We start from the raw sequence: 27521 nt of genomic DNA on the forward strand, positions 1-27521 counted from the left end.
CTTTGAGGCCGGACTTTTCTGACCTAGTTACTGTGCAGAACAGAAATGACAAGGGACTAAGTTTTACTTTTGAGGAATACTTTTCACTGCCTAGATTTCTGTGGCTGCAGAGCTACTTCAAGGTTTCAAAATAGTACAATCTCTAACTGGAGCTTGCTGCTTAAAATATCATTTTGTCAAAAGACAATAATGATATATATTATCCTAAGTGCTATTTTGATGTTTCAGTTCTTCATGTTCGTTCGTGATTCTTGATCTCTTCCTTAGGGCTTCTTGTTTTTCTCTGTTTGCAGCGTGACCGAATTACGAGTTTTAGAAAATCTACTGTCAAAAAAGAAAAACCTCTTATCCAACATCCTATTGATTCTCAAGTTGCGATGAGTGAGTTTCCAGCGGCTCAGCCATTATATGATGAACGATCTTTGAATTTGTCCGAAAAGGAAGTACTGGATCTCTTTGAAAAAATGATGGTAAGTTAGACCCCCTGATTTTCTTGTAATTTTAAAATGTATGAACCCAGAATAGCACTGGGTTCTAAGTAGAGCTGTTTGTATGGACTGTGTTTATATCACATAAAGGGGAGACCAGAAACTTGTTGATACAACAGAACTGTTTTTGAAAGCATCTGTCTTTTTGAGCTATAATATGTCTGTCTCTTCCACTATGAGCTCCTAAAAGCGGGGGCTGTCTTACTTATTTTTATTCTCTAGTATTCAGTGGTCTGTGGCACACTGAATCAATTTTTTAACTACCTAACTTGTGTATCTGTTTCTATAAAGCAAAACAGGCCTAAGTCCACTTTTCTGAAAACAATATAAGGTATCTTGTTAGGTATATGAAATAGAGTTGGAAGGACAGAGTGTAAACAAAACAAAACAAAACAAAACAGTAGAAGGGAGAGAAGAATGAATTCCTCCAAGTTTGTTCTATTATCAACAGTCATACCATCTATATTTTCTAGCACACTTCTTATATTTTATAGCTTGTGATCTAGACTATTTCTTATATTAGATAATAAATATAATACTTTGATTATTCAGCAGTTTATACCAAGAGAGGGGAGAGATGAGGCATTGGACCATCTTGGATTGGTTTGCTTCATCAGAGAAGTGGAGATCCTGATTCATGATTCATTAATTTCTAATTCTGTCCCACTTATCATGGCAGATTTTTTTTTGTGTGTGAATCTCTATTCATTTTGAGTTAAGGTCCACAAAAGTTTCAAAGGTCTCCTTACCCATACCAAAAGAAGAGGTTAAGAATACTGGAAATCTAGACCCTTCTACTCTGCCCATTGTGGAACATCTTGTTACCACCCTGCCCCCAACCCCACTAGTAATTGAAAGTCGTTGAGTGAATACAAATTCCCTTTATCTTTAAACTTTTCCTTTAATGTTCCTTCTGTCTAGCCAGAGCTGACATCCAGCTTTTCCCTTGTCACAAGTCCTGACATTCCCACTCTCTTCAGCCTTTCCTCCTAGTCCTATGGTATACCCTCTTTCCTGCTGCTCCTTCTATGACAAATTCTTTGAACCATCTTTCAACAACCCTTTCTCTTGTAAACTCTATTATCTGCTGACCAGCCATGATGATGATAGCATCTGGCTATCCTTTTGACCCTTCCCTTGCTATTCGTTTTGGTGATTTCAGCTATTACATTGATAACCTTGCCATCGCATTGTTGCCCTTAGTTCCTTGGTTTCCTGAACTCTGACCTTTGCATCCATGTATGTAGCTAATTATAGACATAACTACACCTTGGACTGTGTCACTCTTTGGAATGATTCCACCTCTGAGATCTTTAGCTCTGAAACTCTTCTCGGAAGCTAAACAACCTATATTACCTTTTCCAGGCCCTTAATTTTACAGGGCATGTTTGTGTACTGGTTGAGAGCTTGGACTTTGGGGTCATTCAGCCTTGAGGCTGAGTTCTGGCTCTGCCATTAATCACATTACCCTGTGAAGGTGATACATCCCCTCTACACTTTATTTTCCATAACTGTAACAAAGGCATAAGAGGGTCTACCTCATATGGTTATTTTTAGGATTAGAGGAGATGATATTCCTAGAATGTGCCTGGCATAAAACTTTCTGTAAAAATAATTTTATAAATGTTTGTTGCATTTCCTTCCTTTAGCAAATAAAGCTCTGTTCTTTCTTCAGTTGCCCCTCAATTTGCAACTCGGTTGTCTTATCTTAATCACCCCAAACCAACAACGACAGAAGCAAACATTCTTTGACATTAATCAAACTTTTAAATCTTATTTTAAACTCTTCTTCTCTTTACTCAAACTTCACTCAAATGATAATTACTCCTTTAATCAGCTGACCAATCGGTTACTAATTTTTGCAGTAGTGAAATAGTTCTTTTAGTTTATCAGTGGTATTGCCACCCTCCAGTTCACTTTAGCTCAACACTTACGGGCCTTCTTCCATGCCATTCATTTTCTCAGTCACTTCTAATTGCTTTCCAAATCCCATTGGTTCTGCTTTTTTTTTTTTTTTTTTTTTGCAGTATGCGGGCCTCTCACTGCTGTGGCCTCTCCCGTTGTGGAGCACAGGCTCCGGACGTGCAGGCTCAGCGGCCATGGCTCACGGGCCCAGTCGCTTCGCGGCATGTGGGATCTTCCCGGACCAGGGCATGAACCTGTGTCCCCTGCATCGGCAGGCGGACTCTCAACCACTGCACCACCAGGGAAGCTCTGGTTCTGCTTTTGCAGTGACTTTTACATCTGTTTCCTCAGTTGCCCTCCAGATGCTCTTGCCCTGCTTTAGGCAGTAGCCCTCTCTGGCTTTTTCTCGTGGGCTACGAAAGTAGCCTCCTATCTGGTCTTCCTCCTGTCCTCTAGGTTTTGCCTCTTCTAATCCAGTGGTGATCTATTCATGATTCTGAAACAGATTCCTTTTCCAAAGCCCCAAGTAGGCCCTTCTGTTTTCACAGTCATCTTCTATTTCCCTACTCCATTTCCTCCACTGTGCTTCTAGATGACTATTTCACACCTTTACTTTGCTGCTCAATCCTCAGAACTCTTACCCATCTCTATGCTCTGCTGATGAGCTTACTGTGTAATTTACTGAGTAAACTGAAGTGATCAGAAGAGAACTTCCACAGACTCTCACCACCACATCTACCTAAGTTTGAGTATCTGCAGTCTTGCTACCTATCACCACCATAGATGAAGTTTTCATCTTCCAGTCCTTCCATTTGTGTACAAGGTTCCATTCCTTTAGACCTACTTACTCAAGGACATTGCTCCAATCATTTTCTCCTCTCTCTTCTGCCCTTCCCAGCAGCATATAAATGTGCTATCTCACTTTACAAGTTTTTCATGACCTTATCTCCCTTGCCTGCTACCACTGTATTTTTACTCTCCTTTGAAGGAAGACACCTCCTAATGATTTTGTTTATATTCACTGCCTCTGATTTCTCTTGTCTTAACTTTCTGTCTTAAACTCACTCTAGCTAGGCTTCCATCCCACCATTCCATCAAAATGGCTCTTATCAGTGTCACCAGAGATCTTTATGCTGCTGAGTCCCATGTTCAGTTTTCAGTTCTCATCTTAACTGACCTATCAGCAGCAGGTGATGCATTTGGTCATAAACCGCCCCCTGCTCCCCCTTTATATGTTTTTCCTCCTATCTCTTTGGCTGCTGCTTTTTAGTCTTCTTTGCTGATTCCTTTTCATGTCCTCAACCTTTAAATGTTGGAGAGGCCCAGGGATCCATCCTTGGACATGTTCTCTTCTCTAGCTACACTATCTTCTTTTGTGATTGCAACCAGCACTGTGGCTTCACATTCCACTGGTATGCTCACAATTCTCAAATTTATCTACAGCTTAGTGCTCGTGTCTGAACTCTAGACTCTCATAATCAAACTTCATAATTGACATCTCTCTCTGATTGGTCAGTAGACTTCTCAAAAGTAACATATCCAAAACCAAACTGTTGATATTCCCCTCCAAACCTGCTCCTCCCAGTATCTCCCCCTTCTCAGTTGATGGTATATCCGTCTGTCCAGTTAGTCAGGCCTAAAACTTTGGAATTGTCTTTGTCTACTCTCTCTTTCTCACATTCTACATTCAATTGACTAGGAAACCCATGCACTCTTCCTTCAAAGTACGGTACTTACAAGAGCTGACCATTTCTTACCGCCTTCACTGGTCCCATACTGGTTGAAGCCTCACCCAGGCTGCTACAATAGTGGTAGGACTATTAGGACTCACACAGTTCCTCATTGGTCTCCCTGCTTCCACCATGACCCTCTGCAGTATATTCTCAACACAGAAACATTACCCTTTTAAAACCTGAACAGGCTTCCCTGGTGGCGCAGTGGTTGAGAGTCCGCCTGCCGATGCAGGGGACACGGGTTCGTGCCCTGGTCTGGGAAGATCCCACATGCCGCGGAGCGGCTGGGCCCGTGAGCCATGGCCACTGGGCCTGCGCGTCCAGAGCCTGTGCTACGCAACGGGAAGAGGCCACAACAGTGAGAGGCCCACGTACCACAAAAAACAAACAAACAAACAAACAAAAAAAAAAAACCTGAACAATGTCATGTCACTTGGGTTCTCAAATCTCTACTATGGCTTCTTATTTCCCTCAGGGTACAAAAGCCAGTATCCTTATAAGAGCCTGTAAGGCCCTGTATGATCTGATCCCCACTTTACCTCTTTGATATCTTCCTCTACTATCCTCTTCATTAGCTTCAGTGACACACACATGACTTTTACATGATGATAGCTGTAAGCAAAAATGATTCCTGGCACTTATAATTTTTTTCAATTTGTGTACAGCATTTACTATGTTTTCAAACCTTTTACAATGTTTCCGTTTTGTGGTTTCAATTTTAATTCTAATGTTTCCTCAACAAATTACCACTTTCCTCTTTAAATGTGTTACGTTTTTAAAAAGATTTGCTTGTGGATTCATAAATGTGACTTAAAGAAAGGTACAACTTGGTGCCACATTTTCCCTAATGAGAATTTTTCCTTCCATGGGAATGTTGGAAAAGGAAATCAGACAATTATGATTTGCTTAAAAGTAACAACAAAAGATCAATAAAAAACTTTTTAAGGGTTGTATCTCTTCTTTGAGAGAAGTCTACTTGTACATTGAACATTTTGAATTTTCTTTATTATCTTTAGTTTGTCTGTAATCAGGTTAAGTGAACAAGTTATTTTACGAATTTTCACAGCTTTCATTTACTGTGCACCCTTGGGCCCAGCATGTAACTGAACAGTTTACATGTATTATTTCAGCTGATCTTTGTGACAGTGCTGCAAAGTAGGCAACATAGTTATACTCCATTTTTCAGATAAGGAAATTAAAGCTTAGAGAGAGGCTAAAGAAATTGGTTCTGTAACTTGCCTTAGCTAATAAGGGGCTGAGCTCAAACTTAAATTTAGGTACATAAAATCTAAAAAAATGGCATTTTGGTAATCTCTATCTTTAATAATATTTCATTTAAGCTAAATGTAAAATTAATACACATTTTTTGCACTCATACTGAGTGGAAGTAGAAGGCAACTCTGAGGTACATTGCCTCGCAGGTAAAGCGAGATGGATGGATTGTTTCCTATTGATGACAGAAGGTTCTTTTTCCAAGTTATTGCTTTTTACAGAGCATCAATTGAAAAGAAAGAGGGGCTTCCCTGGTGGCGCAGTGGTTGAGAATCTGCCTGCTAATGCAGGGGACACGGGTTCGAGCCCTGGTCTGGGAAGATCCCACATGCCGCGGAACAACTGGGCCCGTGAGCCACAGCTACTGAGCCTGCGCATCTGGAGCCTGTGCTCCAGCAACAAAAGAGGCCTCGATAGTGAGAGGCCCGCGCACCGCGATGAAGAGTGACCCCCCGCTTGCCACAACTAGAGAAAGCCCTCGCACAGAAGTGAAGAACCAACATAGCCAAAAATAAATAAATAAACAAATGTGGGTTTAAAAAATAAATAAAAAATAAAAACTGGAAATAATAACAGTCCTTTAAAAAAAAAAAAAAAGAAAAGAAAGAGGCCCACAATTTAGTTTTGGAAAACTGTTCAAATGCCATCTTCATAGTTGATTGGGAGAAGACACTTAAGTCGTCAGAAGTTGATTTCCAGATATGAAATTTCCCTTTTTTATTTCATTCTTTGTAGGTGTCCTTCCATGTACAAATAATGTAATAGATGTACTTGTCCTACTTGATGGCTATTATGACAATCTTGTCTCTCTTGATTCTCATCCTTCATTGTGCTATTCCTGTTTTCAGACTTTTTACACTTTAGAGTACTACAAATGTTTAGACCATTGGGCGTAAACACCTTGTATGTGTTTTAAGATAGCATACCTTGAGGAGTGAAACATTTAAAATAATTACATAAAATAGCACAACATTATAGACAGTAACAGGGTATGAGACGCTTGATAAGAAACATATTACGTTAAAATTGCTAATATAATTTATTATTTGGAATTTCTGGGGGCTGATATATTTTGGTGAAACTTTTGGTGAAAGCTTAAGTAATGAAAGGCAATATTCAAATAAATCCTCTATTACTCTGATAATTGAAACTCTTGTTATGTCTGAGGATCATATTTGTCAACAGAAGTTCTCCCTGTACAGGTTTGTAGATGTAGATAATAGGGCAATGTTGGGCTCAATCTGAAATTACTACAGATTTTTTTAAAAGTATTAATTCTTTTATTGGATTACTGTAACTTTAACTACTAATAGCTCATTTTAAACATCACTTGACACTTTATAGCCAAGTAAAATCCTGGGATGAGTCCAGTTAACTGAAAGATCTGAATGGTTAGGTTTTACTTTACTAGTGAGTTAGTAGATTACTAACGTTCCATTGACACTGACATCTGTTCTACGCATTGATATGCCACTTTTCATATTGTGGCTGCTCAAGGAAACAAGTATAGACAGATCTTCTGAGTAACGGTATCCATGGCTATTGCTGACAGATGTAAAGTTCTAAATTTGAAACTTTTAGATGATTGCTTTTTTCATGGAGTGCACGCTATTTATTATCAGTGTGTCTTCAGTAGTTTGTAAAACTGGATTTTGTACTTGGAGTGTAGTCATTGCCTATTAATTGAAAATTAGAAAGTGGTTCTTTTATTAAAACTTTCAGGAGCAGAAAAAAATACCCTCACTCGTTTTTATATGATTTTTATAATTACCTGCATGGGGGTAAACTATACTTGCTCTTTAAGATTCCTGTTCCCCTTTTCTGCCCAGTCGTGTTTTCAAATCTTCCACAAGTGGGTAAAGGTAGTAGGACCAAGACAACAATACTGCTACCACATTTTGGGGAGGGTAACTTTAAAAGATGACTGAGCTATCGTAATATTACATATCGTCTTTAACCCCAAATTCAAATTTGAATGAGGTTCATATTTATCATCTTTTTCATGTTAATCAGAGACATTTTGTATTGTCTCTAATTAAGACTGGTGAAATATCTTCTCCCTTACACTTTAAATATAAGGAAATTAATAATGCTGCAATTGAATAACTATTCAACCTGTTAAGGTATCATAGCCTTTGAGCTTACTGAGAATAACTGAACTGGTCTTTGTACATTGAGAATACTGCTTAAGGACTATTAAATGTTTAATAGCGATAGCTCATTTTTGAATAATGCAATTAGAGCAAGGAGAGAAATGTGTCTGGACACTGTCCATTTCCTTTTGAATATTATTTCCCTTTTGTATGCAACTGTTCTAAAACTGTTTTTTTTTTTTTTTTTTTTTTTGCTTAGGGGATAGGGGATTTCCATTTTAAGCTTAAAAAAATAAACATACAGAGATGTCTTGGAAGTTCAAGTTGGAATTTAATTTCTTTTACCTAGTACAGGATCTATTGAGTGGAAATCCAGCTGGTGTTGGTCACATTAGAGTCCTACAGATATGTCAATAAGGACTGTGTTTTAATATAGGTAATTAAATAGTTTGATTGTATACAAAAGATGAGGCTAGTGATGATTAATGATTTATGATTTATGGTTAATTTCTAGGCACACCTCATTTCAACTTCCGTTATTAAAGGCAATGTTTAATATATGATTCCACATGCAAATGTGATGTTTTATACTTTGTTTCTGTTCAGCAATTTACATTAATATATTTTGCATTTTGGGCTTAATTTAATGATTGTACAGTCATATGCAATAAATATTAAATTATCTGCCCCATATTCCATCTGGTAGAACTCATAAATAATCCCAAAGCTTTTCATTTTGTTCTCTCATTTTTGCCTTTCATCAGTTTTGAGAGCCTGTTTGACTTTGAACCCCAGGTGCTGTCCTTGTTTTCCCCTGACTGCTGTCATGGGTTTCTTTCTCACCCAACATCAGTCTTTTAGGAGTTGGTTAGCTTGGATGAGAACCTTTTAGTGCTCTCAGCATAAGTACTTTTAATTAAAGGTTAGGTTACTGTAAAATAAGTTATTGGTAACATAGGTCTTAAAATCTATAATAAGGCATGGAAATAATTTTCAGGAATGTCTAGATCCTTAGAAATTATCTAGATAGCCTACTTTCCATTTTTTACATTTATATTTCCAATATCCTTACTCTGTATCATTGGACTGAGAGAACACTGGCATCATTTCTAGTCATTTTATTTTCTTACACACACGCCCAAGTAAAGCATATAAAGGAGGAGCAAAACTTACCCTGTAAACAGGTCTCAAAGTTAGCTAAGTCTGGGTCACTTTTAAATTTCCTTCCCAAATATAATTCTCACCAAAAGTTCACAAATGAAGGAGTAGTAAGATAGAAGTCCCAGGAAGAGGAATTACGGGAACTAGGTTTGGAAATTTACTCTGATTGTAGCTGATAAACTTCACAATTCACTGATTCTGTTCTTGATTTGTACATAGAAATGTTTCCTAAGGTATTTTTTCTGTTTGAAAAGTTCCACTAGTGTTTTATGCCATGAAGGCATTTTCACGACTGTGTATTGTTATGTGCAGTGTGCCAGGTCATGTGCTACATGCTGCAGGTACACAGATAAATCCAGTTCCTCACTTGCCCCCAGAGAGCTCAGAATTTAGTCAGGGAGGTAAGCAAGTAAACACAGGATTTCCATAGTAGTAGGACAGCTGTGAATAGGCTACTGTGAGTACTTAAGCCAGCACAGGGGCTCAGGGAGGAAACAGAGAAGATCTGAATATACTACGAAACCCAGTGTCACTTCTGAATTTTCAGTCTTTATTTTTTTGACATTAAAGTGTTCTCAAAGTTTGAATGACTTAGTTCATCAAGGTCCAGTGCCTTCTATATGCCAGGTACTATTCTAAGTTCTGAGGAGAGAGAGAGAGAGAGAGAGAGAGAGAGCGAAACTCAAGGAAAATCCCTGCTGTCAAGGATAGAGGTGATATAGCAGAACGTAAGGTGTAATTGTGGGAAAAAAAAAAAAAGAAAAGCAAAGACATATTTCTGTGTCATGGAGAAGTTTATTTGACAACTCTCTACTGAATGCCAGATACTTTGTTAGGTGCAGGGGAGCATAAAGATGACAAAGACACTATCCCTGCCTCTAGGTTTTTATTTTGTATGACTCCCAAGGTAAGAATAGCTTTTATATTTTTAAATGGTTGCAGAAAATCAAAAGAAGACTGTTTCAGGGCACATGAAAATCTGAAATTCAGTGTTCATAAATGCAATTTTGTTGAATGCAGCCACAACCATTTGTTTACATATTGTTGATGGCTCATTTTACACTGTAACTGCAGAGTTGGGTAGTTGTGACAAAGACCCTGTGACCTGCAAAGCCTAAAACGTTTAGTGTCTGGCCCTTTACAGTAAAAGTGTCAACCTCTGGACTAGTGTAGTAGTCTCTAAACTTTCTGATTAGCTATCCCATTAGAAAAAAATTATATATATATATATATTTCAGCAAGTAACACCAATATGTTTTATTTATAAAATATATACATATATGTATGTACTAATACTATGTATAAAATGCAGACATAGAAAAGAATGAGAAAAACATGCAATGAACAAGATTTTAAAATGATTTAAAATGAGTTTATTTATTAATGGCGCAAAAGCCTTTGCTGTCGCGATTAATAACTTTTTAGTGAGAGCAATGTCAGTGTGTCATTATTGTTTATGTCTTGTTTTAAAAAAGAGACTAATTAGAAGGTTTCGTTCCGAGTCCATTTTATTTTGATATTTGGTTTAATGTCTGTTATAGTTGAAACATAAATCTGACAACGATGCATGGGTCCAAGTGGAACGAGAACATCATTAGCAACACTTATTAAATCATAGTATTAACTTTGCTCAGTCCAATCCATGAATCAAGCAAAAGTTTCCTGCTGAGCCATGGCTAGTAAATTTCCATCTCCCTTGATGACGGTCAGTTGTTCTTGGAACTAATCTGGTGTTGCGTTTTTATATTTGTGAATAAATTGGTTCAAAATGGGCTTTAAAAAAACGGGCTTCACTAGATGTCATCAGGGACATGGGCTTTTTGCATTTTTCCTTCCACATACTTAATGTGTAGACCCTCGCCCCCATGTTTGTCTACTCATATCCACTGCAGACATTGTACCTAGTACCCGGAAGAAGAAAGAAGAGGTGAGTCATGCAAGAGTGAAGGAGACCCACCTGGCAGTTGGGTCTGCCAGTGTGTGGCTTTTTCAATGAAGTTCATTTGAAAAGCAGTTACTTTCTCACCAGTTGTTAACTCTTAAGGGATTACTCGTCCTTTTGTGAATGAAAAATGCCCAAGTCATGTGAAACTTCAGAAGTTTTAAAATACTTTGTCATGAGATAGCTGGAGATCTATCTGTAAGATACATGTTTTCATACTCACTTCCTGTATCATTTTAAAATATTGTAAATATTTACAGTATTTGAAATATCTTGCTTTTATAAACAACAAGAAAAAACACCTACATTCTTGACTCTGCATACCACTGTGTGTATTTTGATTTCAACTTCTTTCTGGCAATGGTTTGAATTTTATATGTGGGCTAACCTTCCTTACTCAGGAATGCTTCCCACTTACAGTTTTTTTCATAAAACATCCTTTTATTAAATAAATCATTTATTTTGACAGTATGTTTTCTCTGTTACATTGTTCCATTAGCAACTCAAAGAAAAGTAGTTTTTATATTTCATTATTGGAACAATCTAGCAAATAATATAAGCTGAGTTGTTTAAAAGAAAAAAAAAAACAGCTGTATTTTCATTCAGCTGTATGATAAACCTCCCGCACTGAGTAATTTTTCTAATACTTGTTTTAGCAAATTTTCAGCAATGATTTCTATGTGTCTTCTGACAGTATTTGCTGACAAAGGAATGTGTTTTCATTTACTGCCATGTTGTTTTGCATGTATTATTTCAGCTGCTTCTACCAAGTGTTCCCCCAGTGTCATGGGAACTTGTGTCTTTTGCTATTAAAGAAAGAAAACATGCAAAAGAGTCTTCTAAACATGTGTCATTAAGTTTACAAAATTTCACTAAGTACTGGATTGCGTATCACATGATTCTAATTATTGCTGAGAAAATCGAAAAAGCTTTCCTCATGGTCTAGATGTTTGGATTTTAAATGGTCTGCAAGTTTGAGGTAGCTTTATACTATCATTAGCTAATATTTTTAAGGTGCAGTATGCACATAAAATGAGAGTCATCAGTGATGATTATGATGATATACATGCATATTTCAGATAGTTACCTTACTAATTTTTAATCTTGTGGGACCAGCTTCTTATCAGCCTTATATTTTTATTACTTTTATCTTATGATATGATTGATGAAAGTCTCAGACTTATGAGTAGGAGATATAACAGTCTAGTATTTTCTTGTTCCCCCTACTTGCATTATTGGTATTATCTTATTATCCTCAATCTGTTGTCTTTGCAAGAATCTTTTAAAGCTACTTTTCAATTTTGTTGTTGTTGTTTTGAGGCTAGACTTGGTTAAAACTAGGTAAAATAGCCTGTAAGTCCACTTAACCAGGTACTTGTAAACTGCAGTACGTTGCAGTACACTGACAGTGAAAAAATATGCATTGTGAATACCCCACTCTTCCCTTGAGATACCTCATGTACCATTTGGACTTATGGATCCAGTGAGGGCTTCAGTGTTAATCTCATGTTAAATATTGAAGCTTATTTTCTTGTATTTTGAAGAAACATCAATATTTCACAAACCACAGTTGATCCTTTATGTAATCTTTGGACTCTGGACACTGGTTCCATGTTGAGCTCAGGATTAAGGATTATGGGAGAGTGAAAATAATATTTGAGTTTCCTAATAGCTAAATAGATGTTCTGAGTTTACCTTCTTGATGGTGAAGAGGTATATGTAGGTGTTCATAGTTGTAGTTTCCTCCAATAGGCCCTGAAAGTAGAAATAGCTGAAGACTTTTTGTGTAGTACTCAGTAACATTCACTTAATTTCATGCTTGCTTGCCCCAGCTTTTGGCTTCATACCATTTGTAGAGATAATGTATTTGGACCATTTTTTTCCCCTTTAACTTTGTTTTCCATGTAAACTTCTATATGTTATGCCACTACATTCTATACAAGTAAACTTAACTGGATCATTTGAAGACATGAGGTAGTTAATTAATACCAGGTACAATTGGCTGTTTATTTACTTATGTAGAAAATTCCTGATGCTTTTATTGGAATTTTAAAAAGAAATGTTCTGTCCTTTCTAGTTCTAGTAGAGGAATTATCTATGGAGCATATCTTTATATGAACATTTCTTTAGAAGAGAATAAAGAAATAAATGTAAAAATCCATTAATTTATAATCTTAAAATAATCAAAGATAACTATAATTGCTGTTCATGCTAGGGTATATTTTTAGGTACTAAGGTATCATTAGTTTATTCTCTTCAGGGGTACAGTTCCCCTCGAGATAGAAGTTAAAGAATACTTGAATAATTATTATTGAGAAGCAGAAGGAAGAGGGCAAGCATTTGATGGTGAAGTCAAGTTCAGATTTACAAACAGCGAGTGGAAAATCCAGCCTTAAACTGGGATCAGTGCATGTTGAAGAAACAGAAACAGTTACTTTATAGAAAATATATAGACATTTTTAGCAACTGTATAGAAAGAAGGAGCAAGTATTACTTCTTATAGAGGAGGAAAAGATGTAAAAACATAAAGGGTTGACATTTACCTTTCATAAAACAAGTGAGGAAAACAGTGGAAGGGTTAGGAAAATAGAAAATGATGTTAGGACACGAGAAAGTTTAAAAAATTATACTGTCACCTGTTTAAAGATTCACTCGGGGGTGAGAGGGAGAAAGAGAGAGAGAATGAGAATGAATGAATGAATGAAAGAGAGTACAAATGAATGAATAGGCAGCTGGTTCTACTTTTAACCTTCTCATTTGACTCTATTCTTATACGGCTCCTCAGTTATAACTTTAAGAATACAATGTGTATTTGCTGAAGAAATGAAGGAGTTTGTGTATAATGGGAAAATTGCATCATGACATAAGTGGTAGGAGAAAAAATCGTTTAGTGTTTACAAATATGGCTTGATACAAATATGATACAAATATTATAAGTGGTCAGTTATTTACTTCAGCATTTCTTAAATTACAAAATACCACATTCTTCTCATGTATTGTGGAAGTACTAACTAAATGTTAAATACACTAAAAGCTTGCTTTTGTGTTTTGAGTACTATAAGAACTCAGTGTGTTTAACACTACTATATATAAAATAGATGACCAATAAGGACGTACTGTATAGCACAGGGAGCTCTACTCAATATCTTATAATAACCTATAATGGAAAAGAATCTGAAAAAGAATATTTATGTGTGTGTATATATGTATATATACATATATATAACTGAATCATTTTACTGTACACCTGAAACTTAACATTGTAAATCAACTATATTTCAATTAAAAAAAAAACTCAGTGTGTTTAGAAGTAATTCCATATTCAATTACTTTTTTTAGAATTAATATTGAATTATGAGTATTGCTCTATTTAGTTTTATGATTGTATTTTAAAGCTGGAATTAATGATTTGGAAGTATTAGCTGCCTAATTAGTAGTATGCTGCTTCTTTCTGTAAAAATAAGATGAGTCATTATGGTCTCCTCTGTTCATGTAAATGGTACCTAGTTCCAATCAACCTATGCAGCAGATTTATAGGCATAAAAAATGTTTGTGACTTTTCTCTATAGATAATTCCTCTACTAGAACTAGAAAGGACAGGACATTTCTTTTTAAAATTCTAATGAAAGCATTCCTCACTTGTTTTATGAAAGGTAAATGTCAACCCTTTATGTTTTTACATCTTTTCCTCCTCTATAAGAAGTAATACTTGCTCCTGTCTATACAGTTGCTAAAAATGTCTATATATTTTCTATAAAGTAACTGTTTCTGTTTCTGCAACATGCACTGATCCCAGTTTAAGGCTGGATTTTCCACTCGCTGTTTGTAAATCTGAACTTGACTTCACCATCAAATGCTTGCCCTCTTCCTTCTGCTTCTCAATAATAATTATTCAAGTATTCTTTAACTTCTATCTCGAGGGGACCTGTACCCCTGAAGAGAATAAACTAATGATACCCTAGTACCTAAAAATATACCCTAGCATGAACAGCAATTATAGTTATCTTTGATTATTTTAAGATTATAAATTAATGGATTTAAAATTATAAATTAATGGATTTTGTGGATTTTGTGTTTGTGGTAAAGCAAATTAAAATATTTAGAGAAAAGCTCCTAAATATCACATTGGTTCAACAGATATTTATTAAATGCCTGGTACATTCCAGGAATGCATACTCTTTGCTTGGAAATACAAAGAAAAAAAGAACCCAGTTTCTTCCCTCAGTTAGCTTATATTGATACAATATAGGAAATTAATATGGAAGAATAGAATGAAGATAGTCATTTCTAAATGAGGTGCTTTGAGGGAAATCTGAAGAATTAGCAGAAGTACATGAGTTAGCCCAATATGGATTTGGGTGTGGTGGAGTACGGTGAGGTGGGATAAGATGGGGGTTAATAGATGAAGAGGGTGCTGAAGTTGACAGCATTCTAGGCAGAGAGAACAGCATCATGAACAAAGTAATGGAAGTGTGTAATAGCATAGTGTATGTAGAAAAACTGCAAACAAGCTTGCATCATTCAAACCTAAGGGGTAAGATGAAAAGTGGTAAAAAAAAGAAAAAAAGGGTACAAATGAACTTATTTACAAAACATAAGTAGAGTCATGGATGCGGAAGACAGGCTTATGGTTACCAGGGGATATGGGTGTGGGGAGGGATAAATTGGGAGATTAGGATTGACATATACACACTACTATATATAAAGTAGATAACTAATAAGAACCTGCTATATAGCACTGGGAACTCTACTCAATACTCTGTAATGGCCTATATGGGAAAAGAATCTAAAAAAAAAGAAAAAAAGAGTGCATATATGTATATGTGTAACTGATTAACTTTGCTGTAAACCTGAGGCTAATACAATATTGTAAATCAACTATACTCCAATAAAAATAAAACAAAAAAAAGAAGGGCCTAGGCCATTTACAGGAAAAAAAAAAGAAAAGAAATGAGACCAGGGAAGTGATAATAACACTAATAGCTAGCATTCTTTGATGGCTAGTTAATATACACGAGGCTTGGGTTCATGATCACAATTAATCTTGACATTCCTCTGAGGTCTGTATTCTCCATATTCCCCTTAGTGTCCTGCCTGCCTCCATGATTCTAGTCTGATAGCATGATCTTAGCAGTGTGTGCCATTGAAAATTGGATTAGAGGTACATGGTAACAGAGAAATGTCACTGGAAGGAGAGCAAACTCTCTACCTAGAGGCTGCCAAAGGTGACATTACCACACTCTTGAGCCTGGCTGTGACGTGTACAAATACAATCTTGTCACTGTTCCAGAGTCGATTCTACTTGGGGATGCAGATTCATGCTAACTACATTTGCAGGAGACTATAATTTAACCAGAACGTTATGAGATGGTAGGGACGTAGTCCAGCGTACATGAGCAGTATTTAGGGGGTTTTGATGGAAACAAACACAATATATGAGTCAGCAGAATGATGTACTTGCCAATAAACCCATAAAATCTGAAGCTGAATTAATAGAGGTATAGTATTTCAAGATGAAGGACGTGGAAGTCCTTTCCTTCCTTGGATTTATCAGACCACAGAGTATTTGAGAGAGACGCTGAGCCATGTCACACGAAGATAGGTTGAAACTGGTAGGTATACTTTAGCCTGAAGGAGGGAATGTTGCCTTCATGTAACATTTACATGTTCCTTTAGTTTATTCCCCTGTCCAATCTGATTATCATTTCTCTTAGTTCGGACTCTTATCACTAGTTACTTGAATTACTTCAATAGCCCAAATTATTAAACATAAGAGAATTCATTCTGGCTACTTTAAATAGAATATATATATATATATATATATATATATATATATATATATATATAGACACACACACACACACACACACACACACACATTAAGAGGTTCGAATCAGGAGGGTTGCAAAACAGGCTCCAGGTAACATTATTATAGGAATAACTTCCAGAACCACACAACTGAAATATCTGATGAAGGAACTGTTGCCACCCCAGAACCATTTTGTCAAACTGTTGTGATAAAAAAGACACGTCTGCTGCCATCAATTCCATAACCACGTCATCTCTGTTGACACCCGTACCAACGAAACAGGTGGCTTACTCATGGCTTGTTCCCTTACATACTTCTGAATCTACATCTCCTATGCATGAATTTCATGGGTGGAAACTAAGCTACCTTACCTGTACTCTGGTTATAAGGGAGACTGACAAATGTGGTTTTTATGGATTCTTCCTTGATGGGGCTGATACTGGGTGAGTGTTTAAAATGTAGAGGGCATGTTCAAGTGCTATTGGGCAACCAACCATGACAGAAGCCCACTGTGGTCTGGTAGCTAGTCTCTTGACCTTCACTCAGATTTTTCTCAAGACCCAAATGCTGATGAAGACTTATTTGCTGACCTTCCCATCTATCCTCTGTGTTCCCAAAACGTCCTCTACATGCCTCTGTTATAATGATTTGTTTGCATGTCTGTCTTCCATACTAGACCATGAATCATTTATTTTTTATTTCTTTAACAGACAAATATAGCATTTACTAAGTATCAGGCATTGTTCTAAGTATTTCACAACTAATAACATTTAATTTGTAGGCTCAAGCACTCTTTCAAATTTGCATTCCCTACCCAGTCTAGCATAGTGCATGGTGCATGGTATGTGTTCAGTAAATAAGTGATCAAAAAATTTAGAAAGTAGAAGAGAAAAAATAATGACACAGTCTTTCCACCTTAATATGATATTAATATTTTGTTGTATGTGTTTTAGATCCAGTCCTCCAAGGAAAAACGGCAAAAATTAAACTGCCCTATAATGGGATGGGCTGCCTGTAGAGGTAGTGAGTACCGTTAGCTGAAGTTGACACAGAACATAGATGAGTGTCTGTGGACTTTATAAAGTGCCATCCAGTCTCGTTTCTGTGATTCTACTTTGATTCAAAGACGCTAGGTCTAGTCAGAGAAAGAGAGCCTGCCTTCAAGTAAGTCATTAACAAGTGGGATATACAAATGAGAAATAAGGAGATAAGACAGGAAAGGTAGAGAAGTAGAGACAGTGATAGAGGTGATTGGGAAAGGGGATAGGTATATATACATGAAATTTATAAGTATTGGTTGTGAATTAATCATCATAGGAGTCACTGCAGTGGATGCAACTATAGATCATGAGATTCTTGCTGTCACTGAAGTTACTATTCAATTGATGCAGTTTGATTACTTTTTATGTATTCTTTGTTTTTTCCCCCCACATTCTCACATATGAATCTTTAAAATAATTTTAGTATTTTTCTTTGTTGGCCTATTAGTTTACTTGATTAAAAAAATAGTAATGGTTAGAATTACTAAGCAAGTAAAGGGATAAAAATACTGATTTCTTTTTCTGTTTTTAAAAAATTGAGATACCATTCAGATGACATAAAGTTCATCCTATTAAAGTATACAGTTCAATGTGTTTTTTTCATATATTCAAAGAGCTGTGCAACCATCACAACAATCACTTTCAGAACATTTTTATCACCCCCAAAATAAACACCATATCTGTTGGCAGTCACACCCCAATTCTCCCATCCCCCCCTTACCCTGCCCCTGACAACCTCTAATCCACTTTCTGTCTTTATAGATTTGCCTGTTCTGGATATTTAATATAAATGGGATCTTATAATATATGGCCTTTTGTGACTGGCTTCTTTCATTTAGCATAATGTGATTTCAAGGTTCATCCATGCTGTAGCATGTATCAGTACTTTATTCCTCTTTGTGGCTGAATAATATTCAGTTGCATGGACATATGACATTTGTTTATCCATTCATCACTTGATGGATATTTGGATTGTTTCCACTCTGCTGCTGCTGCTGCTATGAACATTCATGTACAAGTTTCTATTTTTTTTTAAAGATTTTTTGATGTGGACCATTTTTAAAGTCTTTATTGAATTTGTTACACTATTGCTTCTGTTTTATGTTTTTTTGTTTTTCTGGCCCTGAGGCATGTGGGATCTTAGCTCCCTGACCAGGGATCAAACCTGTACTCCCTGCATTGGAAGGCAAAGTCTTAACCGCTGGACTGCCAGGGAAGTCCCCATGTACAAGTTTTTGTGTGAACAGATGTTTTCATTTCTCTTGGGTATAAGCTGAGTCATGTGGTAACTCTAAGTATAACTTTTTGAGGAACTGCTAGACTGTTTTCCAAAGTAGCTGCATCATTTCACATTCTCACCAGCAGTGTGTGAGGGTTCCAATTTCTCCACATCCTCACCAACAATTGTTATTACCTTTTTTGTCATAGCCATCCTGGTGGGAGTGAAATGTTATCTCACTGTGATTTTGATTTGCATTTCCCTGATGAATAATGATGTTGAACATCATGTGCTTATTGGCCATTTGTATATCTTCTTTAGAGAAATGTCTATTCAAATCCTTTGCCCACTTGTATTTGGGTTATTTGTCTTTTTATTGTTGACTTGTAAGGCTTCTTTTTATAATTTATATACAAGCCCCTTATCAGACATATGACTTGTAAACATTTTCACCCATTCTGTAGGTTGTCTTTTCATTTGATGTTACTTTTTGAAGCATAGTCCTTTCCAACTTGATTTTGTGACCCTTCAAGTGTGTCTTAATGTAGCGGCCCCCAACCTTTTTGGCACCAGGGACTGGTTTTGTGAAAGACAATTTTTCCAAGGACAGGGAAGTGGGGGATGGTTCAGGCCGTAATGAGAGCGATGGGGAGCGATGGGAAGCCGCAGATGAAGCTTTGCTCACCTGCCGCTCACCTCCTACTGTGTGGCCCAGTTCCTAACAGGCCATGGCCTGGGGGTTTGGGGGCCCCTGTCTTAATGTGTTGCAGGGGTTAACATGAGTTTCAAAATGAAGAAAAATATTTTTTCTAGTGAAAATATTATACATGTGTGTGTATCACAATATAAAGGAAGATTTCCAACCAAATTAAAGCTTATTGAACCTCAAAACAATGTGTTGTCATGATATTTTTCTCTACAGTGAGTAGTTTTTGTTATCCCTATACAGGTAACTATGTTTCTGATTTTTTTTTTCCAAATTCAGCAACTTCTCATGAATCTTTCTTCAGTGACATATTGTAGCTGTATATTTCCTGTTAATTTACAAATCATATTTGCTCTTCTAGTTAATAATTATCTTACGAGAACATATGCCAAATAGTAAAGTGTTTTTTTATCTGTTTATTTTTGCTATCAGTGTAAATAAATAGCTTTGCTAAGGTATGATGTATATCTATGCTATAAACTGACAGTTTGTTCTATGGAATAGTTAAAAGTTTTTTTTTTTTCTTTCTGCTCATTTATTGAGTAGGTAGGGATATGAAACATTATTATATGGTAAAGTTTATATAAGATTATGGTATATAGAGTGAAAAATAATAGTGAAGGAGCCAGAAAAATGATGGTTGTTGTTAGTCATAGCATGACTTTCTATTTTAAGACAAAAAATATTGTTTTCTTTTTCTTTTTTTAAAATTTATTTTATTGAGGTATAGTTGATTTATAATGGTGTGTTAATTTGTGCTGTACAACAAAGTGATTCAGTCATACATATATATATATACATATTCTTTTTCATATTCTTTTCCATTATGGTTTATTATAGGATATTGAGTATAGTTCCCTGTGCTATACGGTAGGACCTTGTTGTTTAATATTTATTAATCACTTTTGAAACTCGTAAGCAGAAATTTGATAATGCTCACAATAAATGTTCTTTTTAACAGGAGGACATGAACCTTAATGAAGAACGAAAAGCTCCTTTAAGAAACAAAGATTTTACCACCAAGCGTGAGATGGTCGTCCAGTATATTTCTGCTACTGCCAAATCTGTAAGTAGTGAGAATCTCCTGGCACCCACATAATGAGCTTAGCGTTATCTGCTTAAAAAGAAACAAATCTTGGCTCTCCAAGTTCTTACCTCTATGTACTTATATAGACTTGTAAAGGAAGCATATACATGTACTTTAATACATTTTGTATATATTTCAAAACTGTTCTTAATTAAAGAGCCTTCCATTCTTATAAACAAGACAGACTAAGGATAGAGGGCTCTGAGTTAATCCAGTAAGTTTTGGGGCTGAGTTTTTGTGCACTTACTAACAAATGACAGCAATTTGCAGGTATTCCACTTAATACACAGTTTGTTACATGAACATTTCAGATTTTGAGGGAGAAGATACAAACATAGCCTAGTCACAAGATTTAACTAAGTTTACGTTAAAGCTATATGTCCAGTATCTGCTTGCATGAAATTTTTAGCAATGTTTTTAATAAGCAGTTTTGTTTTTTTTCATTATTTTCTGTGATGCTAACTATGTAAACTACCTCATAATTGTTATTGTACAGCTAAATTTAACACAAAGAAGGGTGTTTAATAGGAGCTTTAATGAACTCTGCGCGAGTCTCAAAAGACTTGAAAGTAGGGTTCATTGAAAAGACTTGTCTTCAGCAGGAAAATCTTCGTGTTTTAATGGAATGTGTTGCTTTGTTCATTTCCTAAGGTGCTTCCAAAAATAGTCTTCAGGTTTGATTTATTTTTGTAAGAAAAAATGTATTTTTTGAAATGGTGAAATATATCTTTTACATTTCTGTAAAGAAGAAGCTTTTCACATTTAGAGTTCATAACATCACTATATTTGTATATATTATATACATGTGTGTATGTATATATGTATGTATCACACACAGTGATTTTATGTTTGTGTAATATGTATATCACACACACACACACATTTACATTTAAGACATACATATTTTAAATTTAAAAACTTGACCAGTGAATAAAATAGCTCTTCAGTGGAAAAATATGTTCTAAAGTTATTTGGCTATCCTATTAATGCTATTTCAGTACAGTAATTGCAGTGGCAATTACTGATGCATTTTGCCCTGAATTCTACAATTGTATTGATTGCATATTGTACCTCAAGCAAACTAAATCTGAATGCTGAACTATTTAAACATAACGCATTGCAGCTCTGCCAGAGCAGAGCAACAGCATGTTTTTTAATTTGCTTCTGGTATCCAAGGGCAGAAATATGTTTCAAGTGATAAGTGAAATTTGCCATGAGCATCGTTTTCAATAGAATTAGGTGAGGCATAGGTTTTGCTTTGAAATTCTGATGAATCTCCTCATTTTTGTAGTTAGCTTATTGTTCACAGTAAAATGCTTTAGGAAGTGCAGGGTGTACATTCAATGTTATTTTTCAAATACCTAAAGGCAAATACACTAGTAAATCTATATAGCTAAATCTGAGTGCAAAGTACAGATAATAATACATGAATAATTGTGTGGTATTTTTAATGATAAGATTTTGTTAGTGTTTCTGGCTCTGTTGTTGTTTTTGTTTGTGTAAGTGGGACTAAATATAATCAAGATTGTATGAAGCTCTTACTCCTTAACCTTTTGATATCGACTCTATGTAGAGCTTGTTTTCACTTATCCTATTGTTTCCTCTTCAACTGACCAGAGAGATGCACACTTTTAATTTATAGACTCATTTTTAAGATTAAAATGCTAAACTTTGGGTAAACATTGGATGAGCTCTCTACAATTGCTTTATTTGAAACATGGAAATTGAATGTTTCTCAAAAGACATGAAAATACTATATTTAAGGTGTTAGGCTCAAAATCAGTACTATAACTATTTAGTATGTGATCCTTATTTGTTTCCTTTAGCACACATAGGAGCACCTGATGTGTGTACAGAACTTTCATTAGAGCTCTAAGGTTATACATTTTATTTGCAAATATTTTTCATGGACCAAATATTATGATGAAAGAAAGCCTGTTGATAAGCATGCTTTAAAGCTTTCTCACTTTGGGGAGACATTCATTAGTGCTGTGTTTTCTGTGGCGAAAACAAAGGAAATTGCATATGTGATTTCCTTTTGAAGGTGATAGGGATGCCATTCAGTGACAAACCATCCTCTCATCTTTTGACCTCTTCGTGATCATGATAATAAAATTTGCATAAATTATAACCTAACCTATGCCCATTTACCTATGTGTAACCAACGTTTCCATCCTGCTGTCTTTTATTAGGCTTTAGATATGCTTTGCTTGTCATACTTTTTTATGCTTACTTTTTCATTATATTGATACACTGATTAAAAATGTTTCCACATTTAAAGTAGATATGATTGTAACCACTTCTTTATGAAAATGCTTTACAAGTAGCCAAAACTTTCATCTTGAAGTAAAAGCAAAGTTAAGGACTACAGTCCATGGTGGAAAGGTCTTGTAGTCATATGTAAAATGTGTGAAAATTATAGTTAAATTTAAACATAAATTGTACATTTCCACCTTTAACACCTGCATTAGTCATTTTGTATGGAGTTGAAAAACAAATAAAATATGAGCTCAATAAGAGACGTGGGTCATTCTCCTGGGTTTGTGGGTAAGGACCGTAAAGCAACATGAAACTAATACACAGGTTTGGGCTCAAAACCTGTTTCTAAAGCAAAGGAGAGTCTTTTATTGTGTAATTGACTATGCCAAAATTAGCCTGGAATAAGATAATATATAAAGGAAATTGAAAGATAATGATGAAAACTATTGCTTAGTTTTTTGTTTTTGTTTTTTTTCCTTTTCAAGTTCCTTAGTAGAGAATGTTGACTTGTGTGAATGCGAAGGAAAAAGTACCTTGAGTAACTCTGTCAGTGATGAATCGACTTTAAGGGAGTGGAAAAGAGCCTCTTCTCTGCTGGAGCTGTACTCATTTGCTCATTGTAGCAAGTGCAGTTATGGACCTGATCTAGGGTAGTTAATATGTGTAGATAATTTGGCCACACATAATCTGGAAGAGGCTTTGTTTTCAAAACACCAACATATGTTTTCAGAAATGGAAAACCAAGCTTTGTTAATATTGCAACACTGTCATATCAATTCATAATCCTGAGAGGCACAAGACATAAGTGACTTAGAGGGAATGTTGCATGTTATTTTTTAACAGCATATATAGATGTTTATGAGGAAAAATTAGTCACTGAAATCCTAACATTAGTTTGCCAGATGTCAATGTCCTTATGAGAATATTAAGAAACTAGCTTATTTCTAACTTAAATCGCAGTCTTTGAAGTTAAGATTTAAAAATATGTAAAATTATATTTTCATGAAGATACATTGAAAGGTATCATTGACTTAAAAAACTCTCAATAGGAAATAATTCAAAATAGTGATACCAAATACATCTCTAATTTTTTTTAGATTGACCCATATAATAAGCATTTGAGAGCTGTAGTATATTTGTATGTCTGTATACATATATTAATGGTTTTGCCTTTGCCATTATCAGATATTTTCTTTCTCAGGTCTTTTCGAGGCATCACCTAGATATGGTGAACAATTGAACCCAAACATGACCAAACCAGTTTCTTTTAGCTTTCCTTGTCTCATCTAATCTCTTTGCTGTATGTGCTTTAGCTAAATGCAATCATTTTGCAATCGGAATGAATCATTAAATGGGCCATATTCTGGTCGTTTCACTGAGTATAGACCTGCCTTAATTGTTAAGAGGGCTTGCATTCATTTTTTTAGCTTCATGTCTGTGCTAAATAAACAAGGGACAAATAAGATCTCCGTCTTTTTGGTGAGAGGAAATAATTTAGGTCAATAGCATACCTTTCAATTCAGAAGGTGGTTAATGGCACCACAGGAGCTTTTATTCAACTAGATAATCACTGCCTGTAAATAGTCTGTTGAATGAATATTTAAGAAAGCTACTTCTCTATTTGGAGATTCATGGATTCCTCTGAAATAATTTACTGGGAAACTGTCATTATCTTTTTGTATCTTGCAGTATCCTGTTAAACTTAGAATTCTTATTGGGATTTCAATTATATTTGATTTTTATTTTTAAAGTACTAGTTGAAAAACAGAGCACATAGTGATAATAAAACTGCTATCAGATTAATGGTTTTCAATTTTGGATTAGGTCTTTTTTGAACATTGCTTGATATTCAAGTGTAGGAAACTGATAACAATGATTTAGATTGGATTTTAGTATAAAATTATGTTTTAGGACTATGATTTATTTTATTTTATTTTTTTTGCGGTACGCGGGCCTCTCACTGTTGTGGCCTCTCCCGTTGTGGAGCACGGGCTCCGGACGTGCAGGCTCAGCGGCCATGGCTCACAGGCCCAGCCGCTCTGCGGCATGTGGGATCTTCCCGGACCGGGGCACGAACTGGTGTCCCCTGCATCGGCAGGTGGACTCTCAACCACTGCGCCACCAGGGAAGCCCAGGACTATGATTTTACTTCTTGCTTTCTTAAACACAAATTCTCAGAAATTCTCTTTTCTCTTAACCATTAGGAAAGCTCAGTCGAGGTTGTAATTCTTGAACTGTTTCCTCCTTATGAATAACTATGTTTAAATACAAACTACTTCTTTGTCTTCACATTATATACAAAACTGTGCTCTTATAATAGAAATTCTAGGATGACCTAGAAAACTAGAATCATAAGCAATCTATCTGCTTTGTAATTTTCAAGTATAATATAAAACAATATTTTAAACCTTAAACTCATAACAATATAAAATATTCCAGTTTTCAACCTAAAGTTTATTTATTAACTTAATGCATGACTTTAAATGCAACATTTATATTCTAAAATACACAATTTCAACCTTAATAGTATACCTGTTAAAATAAGGAAAGAGAAAAAAAAGCAATATTTGGAAAAAAATTTGATTTTCTTGTAGTAATTTTTTTGAGGGGTTGTGGGCTGATAAAATATCTGATGCCTGATTACACTTAATCTTGTGTTACTTGATGTTTACACTGCACTAGCTGAGAAGCCCATTACAGAAAAAAAAAAATCCTCAAGTAAAAATCTTTTATGTGGAATCTTTATTCTGCAGACTTTACACATTTTTGAAATATGGTAGAAATCAATACTGATATATTTGTGTTAGCCTCTAGATCTAAAGTATTAAAAGTATACAGGGGGGTAGCTATTTACTAATTTACTAAACACTTAACTTCTGTGAAAAGCTTCTGATTACTAATACTGTTGCTGTTTGTTTTTTTTTACACCATAACCACTCTCCGTTGACCACTGCATGCAGATAGTTGGAAGTAAAGTTATGGTGAGTACAAAAGATGTGTTTTACCCTTAGAAGTGAATTTGCGCTTTTGGGGATTGAGTGATTTTTGCTTATAGTATTTTATATGTTGGGTTCTTCTTTTGGTGTATATTTTACCAAAACAGTGAGGTGAATATTAAGATCAGGTGAATAGAATTTAGCTATGGTAAGTATCTTTCCTGTGGCTTTGGGAAATGCTTTAGAAGTAGAATATGCTTGTATACTCTGTCTTAGAAAGTTTTACTTCTTTTTAAATTTTTTTTCTTTTTTTTTTCGTAATTGTACCCGTGTCAGTCTTTATGATTCTGATAAAACTGTGTGTTTTACCTCAGTTTTTCAGGACGGCAGGCAGAGACTCCTAAAAGGTTGGTTTATGCTAACAGGAATTCTTATTGAAGTATCTGACTTTGACTTTAGTATCCCTGAGCACATAGTGTAATGAGAGCAACCTTTGATGTTCAGTCAGGAGACCCGTGTGCTTGTCTTTGTTGGGTGCTACTCATCAGCTCTGTGACTTTGAGCAAGTCACGTAGTTTCTCTGAGGTTCAGTTATTAAGTGGGTAAATTGGCTTGCATTATCTTTTAAGGTTCTTTCTGTTGCTGTCTTCTAAAGGTTCTTTTACTACAGACACTGCATTTCAGTGCCACAATTACATGATACACTATTATATCAATACACCAAAAGTGGCGTGTATTGTAATTAAGAGCTATTTGTAATTATCTTGCCTTCATGATTAAGCAGTCTGCATTTTGAAAACAGGCCAGGAAACATTATGTTTAGCATTATCAAGTACCATGGTATCTAGAATAGTAAATATATTTACATTTGTTTTGCTTTTAAAAATTGAAGTCCTCTTTTTTTTTTTTTCTTTTTGAATTCACGTGACATTTAGGGGAAAACAAAGCCATTCATCTTTTGGGGTGATTTCAAAAATCAACAAATATTTCTTCAGTGCTTATTATGTGCCAAGAACTGTGCTAGGCACACTGATGACTGGCAAATAAGAATGAGATGAGACCTTATAGTTTCAATAATATATGTTGAAATAATCAAACCTTAAATTGTGCCGGCTGATTGTAAGTGTAATAGGAATACATGAGCAGGAGAGAGAAGTAGGGTTAGAGTAACTAGAGAAACTCCATGCAAATTTCTTGACTTTCAGGATCTGTTGGCTGAGATTTGACAGGGGAGGAAAGATGATGGAGAAGCTCGCAGATTGTGGAAGTAATATTGAATGCAAAGGCTTGGAGAAAGAACCAAACTGTGTTTGGGAGGGGGTGGGGGGAGAAGAGGGAAATGAGGGATGAGGTTGACTTTGTTGGAACAAAGAACAAAAATGTAAATTGGAAAGATTCAAAAATCAAGTTGAAAGAGGATCTTGAAGTCCAGGTAGAAGATTAGAAATTGGTTGGGGCAAGCAAGTGACATGAGGGAAGCAGGGCTTAAGAAAAATAAATTTGATAGTAGTAGGTAGGCTGGATCAGGCTAGTGGTTCCTAAAGTTGAAAGTTATCAAAATGCAGATTTTGTCCTTCATGGGGTTTGGGATAGGGCCAAGAACTCTGCCTTTTTATCAAGCACCACAGGAGATTCTGATAAGGTAGGCTCAAGAGCTGACTTTGAGAAATACTGGATTAGGATAGAGAAAGATTTGTTTGGGGTGCTACCTAGGAGACATGTGTGAGTCAGTGGGGACCTGCATTAAACTGGAGGCTTAGGTGTATAAGGGTGGGGTTAAATAACAGAGTTTGGGGTAATGAAGGAATCTGGAGCTCATTTTAATGTGGACCAGAGCCAGCCTATATTTCTGGTCTTGGTACCATAAGCAA

At 35.6% G+C, this 27521-nt stretch overlaps 1 protein-coding gene across 4 annotated transcripts in view; it reads left to right on the forward strand.

The window, feature by feature from the left end:
• Positions 1-27521, forward strand: part of DIAPH2 (diaphanous related formin 2) — an 886034-nt gene that overhangs the window by 68149 nt on the left and 790364 nt on the right. For 3 of the 4 annotated variants that reach the window (XM_082609568.1, XM_082609566.1, XM_082609565.1), the window contains 3 exons: positions 294-470; positions 20330-20434; positions 25675-25695. In XM_082609568.1, coding sequence (XP_082465694.1) covers positions 294-470; positions 20330-20434; positions 25675-25695 — 303 coding nt within the window. The remainder of the gene's footprint in view (positions 1-293; positions 471-20329; positions 20435-25674; positions 25696-27521) is intronic. The other variant, XM_082609567.1, reaches the window with a different exon arrangement.

This window comes from Mesoplodon mirus (genome assembly GCF_964341445.2).
Source record: "Mesoplodon mirus genome assembly, chromosome: X".
In the NCBI taxonomy this organism is placed as follows: domain Eukaryota; kingdom Metazoa; phylum Chordata; class Mammalia; order Artiodactyla; family Ziphiidae; genus Mesoplodon; species Mesoplodon mirus.